At 46.0% G+C, this 12,495-nt stretch overlaps 1 protein-coding gene across 4 annotated transcripts in view; it reads right to left on the bottom strand.

Annotated features, from left to right (window-relative positions):
* ccdc9 (coiled-coil domain containing 9) overlaps nucleotides 1-12,495 on the bottom strand; it is a 49,077-nt gene that overhangs the window by 11,926 nt on the left and 24,656 nt on the right. For all 4 annotated transcript variants that reach the window (XM_060855961.1, XM_060855962.1, XM_060855960.1 and 1 more), the window contains exons 8-10: nucleotides 10,250-10,431; nucleotides 8,740-8,792; nucleotides 4,081-4,186 (exon numbers count right to left, since the gene is read on the bottom strand). In XM_060855961.1, the coding sequence (XP_060711944.1) occupies nucleotides 4,081-4,186; nucleotides 8,740-8,792; nucleotides 10,250-10,431 (341 nt within the window). The remainder of the gene's footprint in view (nucleotides 1-4,080; nucleotides 4,187-8,739; nucleotides 8,793-10,249; nucleotides 10,432-12,495) is intronic.

Below are 12,495 nucleotides of genomic sequence, written 5' to 3'. Positions count from 1 at the left end.
CTATTAACCAGCAGTAAGTGAGCCGTGCGCTCCAACTGATTTATGTATGAAGCCCTTCCAGGGCAAAGCAGACCATCAATGGCGAGGGAGATGGAAGAGGAGATAAAGAACGCTTCTTTTTTTCCCTTTTTGCCCTCTATATCCACAAGTGTTCTCTCTCTCTTTCTCACTCACACACACACAAACGGAGCAATCTTCCCACCACCAAAACCACCATGACATTTCTGTCCCCCCCTCCCCCATTTTTCCTTGTAACTACCTGCAGTAATCACCTGTGCAACCGATCAGATATTTACGAGTAAAGTTGAAAATGTGTTGCTGGTTAAAGCACAGCAGGTTAGGCAGCATCCAAGGAACAGGAAATTCGACGTTTCGGGCCAGAGCCCTTCATCAGGAATGCATTGTCCTGAGCTGGGGTAGGGCTGATTGCAGGGAATGTAGGTAGCGACGCATGGCTGCAAGGGTGGAGCGGAGGATCCGGAGGGAGGTCTGTTGCTGGAGGCTTCGGATTTGTTGTAGGTACAGGTTGTCCTGGTTGGGTCCAAATTTTGTTGGTTGGAATGTAGTTTGGAATCCGTGTGGGATCAGTCGGTTCCGTAGGCAGGTGCTGAGGAAGGAGATGTGGCTGTGATAACGAGTCTGTTTGAGAACGTGGCTGAAGAGCTTCTGTGCAGAGGAGATGACCTGGGGGGTGCAGTGAGAGAGGGACTCACTGAAATCCTTGTAGAGGGAGGAAGAGAGCTTCTTCAAGGAAGGCATCCTTGCCATTCCTGATGAAGGGCTCTGGCCCGAAACGTCGAATTTCCTGTTCCTTGGATGCTGCCCTAACCTGCTGTGCTTTAACCAGCAACACATTTTCAGCTGTGATCTCCAGCATCTGCAGACCTCACTTTTTACTCGAAGATATTTAAGAGTAAAGCCCATTATGGGCAAAAATATGGAGGTGCTGGACTGGAGTGGACAAAGTCGCACGACACCAGGTTATAGTCCGACAGGTTTATTTAAAATCACAAGCTTTCAAAGCACTGTTCCTTCCTCAGGTGAAGTCACTTCAAATAAACCTGTTGGACTATAACCTGGTGTCATCAGACTTCTGGCCTCAATACTGGCAATGCCAACCATCAGAAGTGAGGGGGGGGTTTGTTTTAAATGAAAACGGAGATAAAAAAAAGTGATAGAAAGAACTCAAATTCAAAATCCAATGAGCGTGAGCTGATCTGAAACAACTCTGGAGCAGTTTCAGGCTCTCAACTCTCTGGAGTTGACACTAAAAAGGAACTTGCAGCTCTAACAGCAATAGGGGAGGATGTAGCTGGTGTGTGTATGGACAATCGTTGATTGAAAGGTTTCAGATTCCAGGGAAGACGAAAGTACTCCCCCCTCAGAGAGGCAAGCTGCCACTCAAGACCAGGAATTCTGACTAAATGTTTCCATTTACATAGAATTTAGGTGGAGTAGGCCATTCAGCCCTTTGATTCTGGATCAGTGGTGCTGGAAGAGCACAGCGGTTCAGGCAGCATCCAAAGTGCAGCGAAATCGACGTTTCGGGCAAAAGCCCTTCATCAGATTCCTGATGAAGGGCTTTTGCCCGAAACGTCGATTTCGCTGCTTGTTGGATGCTGCCTGAACTGCTGTGCTCTTCCAGCACCACTGATCCAGAATCTGGTTTCCAGCATCTGCAGTCATTGTTTTCACCTTCAGCCTTTTGAGTCTGCTCCACCATTCAATGATTCAACATCCCCTCAGAGTCAAACAAAAACCCCAAAACACTAATGCAGAGCCTGATGGGATTAGATTGGACATCATCCTGTGGTGTTGTTGCTGCTTTAGGAGCTGAATATGCCATGAATTAAGATCCGGGATGACAGTGAGCAACAGCCACGTGGAGTTCTGTATACAAGTTCCTCAGTAACAGTGAATGAGTTTGTCTGTTAGGTTTAAACCTGCCTGAAATTTCCAAGTAAATAGAGCCTACACTATTTACCAATCTGGTGAGAGACTGGGAACTCTGTCTTGAGGAGCGCAACTCTCTAGAGGATGAAAGGTTACATACAAGATGATCAGAGGATTAGATAGGGTAGACAGTGAAAATCTTTTTCCTAGGATGATGATGTCAGCTTGTACAAGGGGGCATAACTATAAATTGAGGGGTGATAGATTTAAGACAGATGTCAGAGGCAGGTTCTTTACTCAGAGAGTGGTAAGGGCGTGGAATGCATTACCTGTTAAAGTAGTCAACTCAGCCACATTAGGGAGATTTAAACAATCCTTAGATAAGCACATGGATGATTTTGGGATAGTGCAGGGGGACGAGCTGAGAATAGTCTACAGATCGGCGCAACATCGAGGGCTGGAGGGCCTGTTCTGCGCTGTGTTGTCCTATGTTCTAAGGCACAGTGATATTACCTATTATTACAGCTGCCCAGGTCGTGTTCTGGGGACCTGGGTTCGATCCCTAACATGGTGTAATTTGAATTCAAATAAAAAGTCTGGAATTAAAATGTATAATGATGGCCAGAAAGTCATTTTAAATTGTTGGGGGAATACCCCATCTGGTTCACTAATGTCCTTTTGGGAAGGAACTGCCCAGTCAGACCTACATGTGACTCCAGACCCACAGCAATGGGGTTGACTCTTAACTGCCCTCTGGGTAATAAATCCCAGCCTAGCCAGTGACACTGACATCTCGTGACCAAATACAATAAAAAGGCACTTCTGAATGGTGGGGTTCTGTATCACATGGGCCCTTAGTGCATTGTCCATGCCCCACCTTCATAAATGGAGAGGCCATTAGATGATTGGCTGCTTTACACCAGCTTCCCAGTCTCTCTTGAAAAACGTAAACCAGTACAGCACAGGAACAGGCCCTTCGGCCCACCATGTCTGTGCTGACCATGATGCCATTTTAAAATAATCCCATCTGCCTCCACATGATCTGTATTCCTCTATTCCTTGCCTGTTCACGTGTTGGTCTAAATGCCTGTTAAACGTTGCTATTGTATCTGTTTATACCACTTCCCATAGCAGCCCATTCCAGGCACCTACCACCTTCTAGATAAAAACATGCCTTGCAGTTCTCCTTTAAAAACTTTCCCTTTGCACATTAAACCTACGCTCCCTATATTTGACATTTTCACCCTGGCAAAGAGTCTGTTTCTCCAGCCTCTCCACGCCTCTCAGCATTTTAAAAGCCAAATAAATTCTGACCATCCCACTCTCACGGCAGCGAGCAGTAGCACAGGTCTTTTTCCTAGTTTGGGGGGTGGGTGAAGGAGTTCAAAACCACAGGGCATAAAAGGCGAGAGGAGAAAGATTTAAAAGGGACTCAGGGGGCAACATTTTCACACAGACGGTGATTCGTGTGTGGACTGAACTGCCAGAGGAAGTGGTAGACGCAGGTACAGTTACAACATTTAAAAGTCATTTGGATAGATACACAAATGGGAAATGTTTAGAGGGATACATGTCAAATGCAGGCAGCTGGGACTAGTTTTGTTTGGGAAATTTGGTCAGCATAGATTGGTTGAACCAAACAGCCTGTTTCTGTGCTGTATGACTCTACAAACCATGTGAAGGCGAAACTGAATTGTGGAATATAATCAAGGTTTACTACAGTCAGACCACTGGCAGGCATTGTTGCTCTAGTGGAAGAAGTTTAGTAATCCACGTTCACAAAAATCAGGGAACTCCATATATGCAGCCCCCCAACCCAAGATCCTATGTGGAACAGAATCCCAAATGGGCCAAATAGCCTGGTTCTATGCACTTGTGCTCTTTTCAACAGTTTTCGTAGAGCCTCCCTGCTCCCAATCCAGGGGAAGTGTGGTCAACTTTCAATGGAAATGATACTGAATAAGGGTCTCTAGACCAAAAAAGTTAACTGTTTTCTCTCTCCACAGATGCTACTAGACCTGCTGCCTCTCTCCAGCAATTTCCGGTTTTGTTTCACCTTCTCAGGGAGATCAGTTCAATCAGGTCCAGCCGCAGTTAGGAGGTGACCTCCTGATTTGGGAAGCTCAAAAGGGGAAGTCTAGAAAAGCTGAATGTCCCATCAGCCAAGAACTCAAATACTCCTCCTACCTGTAAATTTTATTTTCCTGCTTCGGTCTCCCCTTCTTTGGATCCTTACTTCTGGATGCAGGGATGAAGTCTGAAATGGTTGGCGGCTTTGGAGGACGGTGGTCATCTGAAACAGGAAGAGGGTGTTAGGAGCTAGAGATCTTTGTGGGTGGCACGGTCACACAGTGGTTACACTGCTGCCTCACAGCGCCAGAGACCCGGGTTCAATTCCCGACTCAGGCGACTGACTGTGTGGAGTTTGCACGTTCTCCCCGTTTCTGCGTGGGTTTCCTCCGGGTGCTCCGGTTACCTCCCACAGTCCAAAGGTGTGCAGGTCAGGTGAATTGGCCATGCTAAATTGCCCGTAGTGTTAGGTAAGGGGTATATGTAGGGGTATGGGTGGGTTGCGCTTCGGCGGGTCGGTGTGGACTTGTTGGGCCGAAGGGCCTGTTTCCACACTGTAAGTAATCTGATCTTCCGTCATTGTTAACAAAATGTCAAAACCAAAACGCAAACCCCACCTACCCTCCCCACCCCCCCAAAAGCTAAACGTCCTCCCCAAACCCCTGCCCCAAAGCGCACACACATACAAACACAAACAATCCCCAAAACCAACATCTCCCAATACTAAACTCAACCCTAGCCAACCCCCACAATCTCAGGTTTTCACTTTGTTTCTCAATTTGCCAGCAATGGGGTTTAGTCGCTCTGTGACAGCACAGTGCACTTGGGAATTTCCAAACAGCATACTCAGTGCGGCCCTGCTTATCGCTAATCATAGATTTGTTTTCCATAGAACTCCTAGCGTGGAAGCAGACCATTGGCCCATCGAGTCTACACTGAGGTGTCAGCCTAGATTTTATGCTCATCGTTGAACCCACTGCCTTCTCACCCGAGGGGAGCGTGTACCCGCTGTGCCAGGGCTGATTTAAAAAACAATTTGGGAGATGTCAGAATTCACAAGCACAAACCAAACACGTGCAGGAGAGCAATGCAGCAAACCTGTATGTTTGGCACTCAGATTTAATCTCTTAAAGTTCCTCAGTCCTATAGTCGGAAAGACAGCCAAAAGGAACAGGAATAGGAAGAGAGAGAAGAAAAAAAACAATGAACACATATACTTAAAAGACAAAAGTGTGCAAGTCAATCCTGGACCAGTCGAGATGGTCTACCTGTCCAACATATATGCATAAACCAAAATTTCAGACTTGCATTGCTATAGCATCTTGCACAACATCAGTGTTCCCTAAACCAGTTCAATGTAAACTATTACCTAATTCTTTTTTTCCTACAATTCATTTTAAAAAAAAGCATTACTTCATAAAGTCCCGTTTCTTCTAATCCTTTGTACCCGAAGTCTATGTAGTTAGGTACCCAAGATGGCGCAGTGCGGGGCAACATAGGGAATGGGTCTGTGTGGTTGCTCTTCGGAGGGTCGGTGTGGACTTGTTGGGCCGAAGGGCCTGTTTCCACACTGTAGAGAATCTAATCTAATCTAAACATTAAACACTTTCCACTGCACTCCTGTACTTGAGTATCCATGACAATAAAATCTAAAATCCATGCAAATGTAACAGCATTTTCAATGTGACTGTTTTAAAGGAATCACATTCTTTCCCCAATGAAGCAGTTAAGGCAGGACATGGAGGAAGATTCCACACTTCCCTCTTGGAAACACTGGATATGGAATCCACCACATCCATTTATCCAACAGATTGGACAGGTCCTGAGTTTTAAGTATCTTGTCTTATCAGTGGCACTCCAGACAGTACTATTTGTGAAGCATTAGCATGGGTTAGTGTCGTGCATGTTTGCCTGTGTGGTAGAAATGCAGTTTCTGGAGTTGCTGTTGATTTGTACAAACTACAGACCAAAGGTTCCAGTTGCCAACAAGCGGGTTTTAGAGATGATTCAGTCATCTTCATTCTGCAGTCTGCAATGTCGCACTGTCAGCTACAAGTACCCAGTGTAAAAAATCCCTTTCCATCTCAGAGAGAGTCAGCACTCTTGCAAAATCAGAGGAATAAGTTTAAACTAACTTTTTAAAAACTCAGCAGACTGCTTTGTATAGAACATAGAACAATACAGCACAGAACAGGCCCTTCGGCCCACGATGTTGTGCCGAACATTTGTCCTAGCTTAAGCACCTATCCATGTACCTATCCAATTCCTGCTTAAAGGTCACCAATGATTCTGACTCTGCCACTCCCACAGGCAGCGCATCCCATGCCTCCACCACTCTCTGGGTAAAGAACCTACCCCTGACATCTCCCCTATACCTTCCACCCTTCACCTTAAATTTATGCCCCCTTGAAACACTCTGTTGTACTTGGGGAAAAAGTCTCTGACTGTCTACTCTATCTATTCCCCTGATCATCTTATAAACCTCTATCCAGTCACTCCTCATCCTTCGCCGTTCCAATGAGAAAAGGCCTAGCACTCTCAACCTATCCTCGTACGACCTATTCTCCATTCCAGGCAACATCCTGGTAAATCTTCTCTGCACTCTCTCCAAAGCTTCCACATCTTTCCTAAAGTGAGGCAACCAGAACTGCACACAGTACTCCAAATGTGGCCTTACCAAGGTCCTATATAGCTGCAACATCACCTCACGACTCTTGAATTCAATCCCTCTGCTAATGAACGCTAATACACCATAGACCTTCTTACAAGCTCTATCCACCTGAGTGGCAACTTTCAAAGAGCTATGAACATAGACCCCAAGATCCCCCGCTCCTCCACCTTACTAAGAACCATTCCGTTAACCCTGTATTCCGCATTCTTATTTGTCCTTCCAAAATGGACAACCTCACACTTGACAGGTTTGAATTCCATCTGCCACTCCTCAGCCCAGCTCTGCATCATATCGAAGTCCCTTTGCAGCTGACAACAGCCCTCCTCACTATCCACAACTCCACCTATCTTCGTATCGTCTGCAAATTTACTGACCCACCCTTCGACTCCCTCATCCAAGTCATTAATAAAAATTACAAACAGCAGAGGACCCAGAACTGATCCCTGCGGTACTCCATAACTGGGCTCCAGGCTGAATATTTACCATCTACCACCACTCTCTGACTTCGACCGGTTAGCCAGTTCTCTATCCAACTGACCAAATTTCCCACTATCCCATGCCTCCTGACTTTCTGCATAAGCCTACCATGGGGAACCTTATCAAATGCCTTACTAAAATCCATGTACACTACATCCACTGCTCTACCCTCATCCACATGCTTGGTCACCTCCTCAAAGAATTCAATAAGACTTGTAAGGCAAGACCTACCCCTCACAAATCTGTGCTGGCTGTCCCCTAATCAAGCAGTGTCTTTCCAGATACTCATAAATCCTATCCCTCAGTATCCTTTCCATTATTTTGCCTACCACTGAAGTAAGACTAACTGGCCTGTAATTCCCAGGGTTATATCTATTCCCTTTTTTGAACAGGGACACAACATTCGCCACTCTCCAGTCCCCTGGTACCACCCCCGTTGACAGTGAAGACAAAAAGATCATTGCCATGGTGTCTTTGATGGTCCATTCACTGGATTTGAACCCAAGACAGACTGCTGATAAAGTTATCCATGCCTGTGCTGGGGAACAGGTGCTATTTGCTATTCCTGGGGAAGGAACCCTAATTTGGCTCTTCACTTTTGAAACATTTTTCAGTCAGATTTAGCCATCACTGACAAAGCCAGCATTTGTCACTAGTCCTTGTTTGTTCAACTGCTAGAATCATTTCAGTGGGTAATTATGCATTTACCACATTGCTGTGGGTCTGCAGTCACATGTAGGCCAGACCGGGTAAAGATTGCAGATTTCCTTCCCTGAAGCTCACTAATGATCCAGATTGGATTTCACAACAATTAGTGCCAATTGGTACCATCACTATGACCGATTACTCCAACTTTCAACTTCAGTTTCCATTTAAATTCATAATAAAATTTGAATGCAATGAGAGGTCATAGTGGGATTTGAACACATATCCCCCAGTGCATTATTCTGATGCTCTGGATTAATAACTCAGACACATTACCACACACTATTGCCTCCTTGAAATGGGTATAGAAACCTGGCACAGAGGGAACAAACCACACTGGCAAAGACCAGACAGGAAGACACCAAGGGACAATCAAACTGGTGCAGTGTCAGGAATGATCTCTGGCAAACATTATCTGTGTAAACTCCGAACAATGGAGCAGAGGAAATAATTAGATTCACAGCAACTTCATGATCAGAAGCAGAGAACCTACAGCAACACAGAGTGGATTATTGAAACCATCATTCTTGAGCTAGCTCTTTGAGTAATGTAGAAGCATCTAAGGAGGCATGAGGCAAACCTAATTTTCTAATCAACCAGTTCAGGGATATTATCACCTCTGGAGCAGGTGGAACCTGAATCCAGACCTCCTGGTAAACCCATTGAGATGGTGACAATGAAAGATTCAGATGATAAATGTTGGGAGGTGGTTTAAGTGGAGCACCAACAAGGACTGATGGGCCAAATGGCCTGTTCCTGTGCTGTACATTCTACGCACATGAAATCAGTTGAACAATTGTGACTCTAACCCTTCCAGCTTTCATGTTGAGGTACATGCCAACGGGATGGGAACGTTCATGGATGGTAATGTTCAGAATTTCTCCTCCTTATGCAATAGAAAGGCCCCCAGCAGGTTAACCTACCTCGCTTACTGTAGCCGTCAGCACACCCGGTGGGAACTGGGTTATCTTTGAACCTGAAATCGGGGCAAAGGAAAAGGGAAAAGAAAAAATAAAATTGATGAATAGGTGGAGAGTCGACTCTCATCTCTACTGGAGCTGAGCAAAATGGTTCAAGCAGATCAAATCAAACATAGCCCACTGGTGATGATTAACATTGGTCAGAAGCCATCTAAATAGTTAATTTGAACTGTGCTTAGGAGCTGAGGCAGAAAGGATTAAACAAGAATAGATTTTTTACTGGAGCATAGTTGACCAGACTGCATTCAAGATGACAAAAGGTCTTTAAAAGGATCATCGTACCTTCCTACAACCACTCCCCAGTTGTAGCATTATTTACTCTCTACAAGATGCACAGCAAAAATTCACCAAAGATTCTTACAGAGCATCTTCCAAACCCACAACCACTTCCATCTCAAAGGACAAGGGCAGTAGATACACGGGAACACCACCCCTCCACTCCACTCCACTCACCAACCTGACTTGGAAATACATCGCCGTTCCTTCAGTGTTGTTGGGTCAAAACCCTGGAATTCCCTCCCTAAGAGCATTGTGGGTCAACCCACAGCAGGGGGACTGCAGCGGTTCAAGAAGGCAGCTCACCCCCACCTTCTCAAGGGGCAACTAGGGATGAGTAATAAATGCTGGCAACATCCCATACTGGAAGAATTATTTGAAAGGCACAGACAGGACCAGGTCATTGAGCCCAACAGTTGTTAACATAATCTTCCAGTCGCTTCCCTTGCTTGTTTATCTAGCCTCTCCTTAAAGTTAAGGATAATTAAAACAACAACAACAGCTCAGATAGTAGGAGAAAGTGAGGACTGCAGATGCTGGAGACCAGAGTTGAAAAATGTGGTGCTGGAAAAACACAGCAGGCCAGGCAGCATCTGAGGAGCAGGAGAATCGACATTTCAGGCATAAGCCCTTCTCCAGGAATCCCTGATTCCTGAACCAGGGCTTATGCCCGAAACGTCAATTCTCCTGCTCCTCGGATGCTGCCTGGCCTGCTGTGTTTTTCCAGCACCACATTTTCAACACAGCTCAGATAGTAGCAGTGATCTGTAACTGGATTGTTAATGAGAAGATCTCAGTTCTGTTCTGTGTCAGCCTTAAAACTGATTTTAGAATCCACAGTTCAGAAAACACTGAATGGGAAAAATTTCCAAAAATATTCTAAAAGAGGTATTTCCAAAATTAAAACCGATCATATTTGCAACCGTTAGCCAAAATAAAGTCACAATTACCACATTATAAAGCGAGGGACTTGAAAACAAATGACCAGATATACATAGACACACACACAATACAGCATTTTGACAAGAGGGATTATAACAACAGCTGACACTCAATGTGTGAACAAATTGTCCTGAGAATATGAGTGGTGTGAAAATGAATGCTGGGGTTCTAATTAGAAAAGCCAGGGGGGTGAAAAACAGCTTGGCAGTGCCCAACTCTCTCGATAAACACGTACATGGATTCAGTCTTCTCTGCATCCCACTCACGTCTCCACTGTCCCATGGCATTCCGATGACGCTCAAGCCTTTCCTGGTCAATCTGCTCCCGCTCCTTCTTCCAGCGCACATACTCCGCTCTCTCACGACCAGTCATCGACATAGTCATGTCGACAGAACCCTTGGAGCCTGACCGTCTGCCCTGGGGGAACAAACATCAGCTGAATTGGTTTTGCCTTTATTTTTTCAATGAGATATGGGTGCCACCGGTACCTGTTCCCCACTGGTACATGTTGCCCATCTGTTCCCCACTGGTACCTGTTCCCTACCGGTACCTGTGGCCCATCTGTTTCCCACTGGTACCTGTGGCCCATCTGTTCCCCACTGGTACCTGTTCCCTACTGGTACCTGTTGCCCATCTGTTCCCCACTGGTACCTGTTGCCCATCTGTTCCCCACTGGTACCTGTTGCCCATCTCTAATTGCCCCTTGAACCGAATGGCCTGCTTGGCCATTTCAGAGGGCAATTAAGGTCAACCACATTGCTGTGGCTCTGGAACCCCATGTGGGCCGGAGCAGATAATGAATGGTAGATTTCCCTCCCTAAAAAGGACATTAGTGAACCAGATAGGCTTTCCAACAAACCTTTGAGAGCACCTTCCCAAACCTACAGGCACCTCCATCTAGAAGGACAAGGGCAGCAGATACATGGGAACACCATCCCCTGGGGGGTCTCCTCCGAGCCACTCACCATCCTGCCTGGAAACATATCACTGATCCTTCGGTGTTGAGACCATAGAAATAGGGACAGGCGTAGGCCATTCAGCCCCTTGAGCCTGCTCCAACATTCAATAGGATCAAGGGTGAGCCAAAATTCCTCATCCATTTACCTGCCCTTTCCCTGTAACCCTCGATTCCCCGACTGATCGTGAATCTCTCTATCTCAGCCTTAAATATACACAAGGACTCTGCACCCACAGCTCTCTGGGGCAAGGAGTTCCAAAGACTCTCAAACCCTCAGTGAAGAAATTCCTCCTCAATCTCAGTCTGAAATTGGTGACCCTTTACCCGGAGACTATGCCCCTTGGACCCAGACACTTCCAAGAGGGAAGCATCCTTTCAGCATTTACCCTGTCTAGCCCCTTAAGAATCCGATAAGTTTCGCCAGAGTAAAGTCCTGGAATTCCCTCCCTAACAGCACTGCGGCTGTCCCTAAATCTTAGTCAAAATCGTAGAATTCCAACTGGTAAAAGTATTGCAGCTTTGCCAGCACATGGACTGCAGCAGTTCACCACCGCCTTTGCCAGAACAGCTGGTCAAGAGATAAAGTCGGACCCAGCCAGTGATGCCCACAGCCCATGAACGAGTAAGAAGTTTTTTTGATTTTCTTTGAAAACGGACAATGCTGGTCAGATCACCATTGCTGAGAACAGTCTTATATTCCAGCTTTTCACCAGTTGGATTGACATTCGATTAGCTGCTGTGGTGGGTTTTGAAACCACGACCCTCCCAAAACCTGAGCTGGCCCTCTGACTGGCCAATGCAGTGACATGTAGCACCAACGCACATTCGCCCCATAGAGAACCACAATAGTGGAGGGGGTGGGGGGGGAGCGGGGAAGCAGAGATCACTCTGACTGCACGATTAGATCACAGGTTCTCAGAAGGAGGGGGAACAGTTATACAGCATGGAAACAGACCCTTTGGTCCAACCAGTCCACGCTGACCCAATTTCCCAAAGTAACCTAATCCCACTTGCCTGCATTTGGCCCATATCTCTGTATACCCTTTGTATTCATGTACCTGTCCAAAAGTCTTTTAAATGTTGTAACTGTGCCTGCATCTATCACTTCCTCTGGCAGTTCATTCCACCTTCTGTATGAAAACATTGGCCCTTTAATTTAAACAAGGGCCTTTCTCCTCTTCCCTTAAAAATATGCCCCTTGGTTTTCCCACACCCTAGGGAAAAGACCTTCACTATTCTCCTCATGATTTTATAAACCTCTATAAAAGGTCATCCCTCAACCTCCTGTACTCCAGGGAAATAAAGTCCCAGTCTACGTAGCTTCTCCCTCTAACTCGAGCCCTCTATTCCCAGAAACATCCTGGTAAATCTTTTCTGAACACTCTACAGTTTAATGATATCTTTCCTGTAGGAGGGTGACCAGAACTGTACACAGTACTCCAAAACTCACTGTTTCACTTCCCCAGCAGGACGTGTAGTCCTCATTGAGACCAGTAGCAGGAATAGGCCATTCGGCCCTTCAA

The sequence above is a fragment of the Hemiscyllium ocellatum genome, chromosome 47 (genome assembly GCF_020745735.1).
Source record: "Hemiscyllium ocellatum isolate sHemOce1 chromosome 47, sHemOce1.pat.X.cur, whole genome shotgun sequence".
NCBI classification, from domain to species: Eukaryota; Metazoa; Chordata; class Chondrichthyes; order Orectolobiformes; family Hemiscylliidae; genus Hemiscyllium; species Hemiscyllium ocellatum.
The sequence above is the reverse complement of the archived record's forward strand: the minus strand, read 5'-3'. Positions and strand labels throughout refer to the sequence as shown.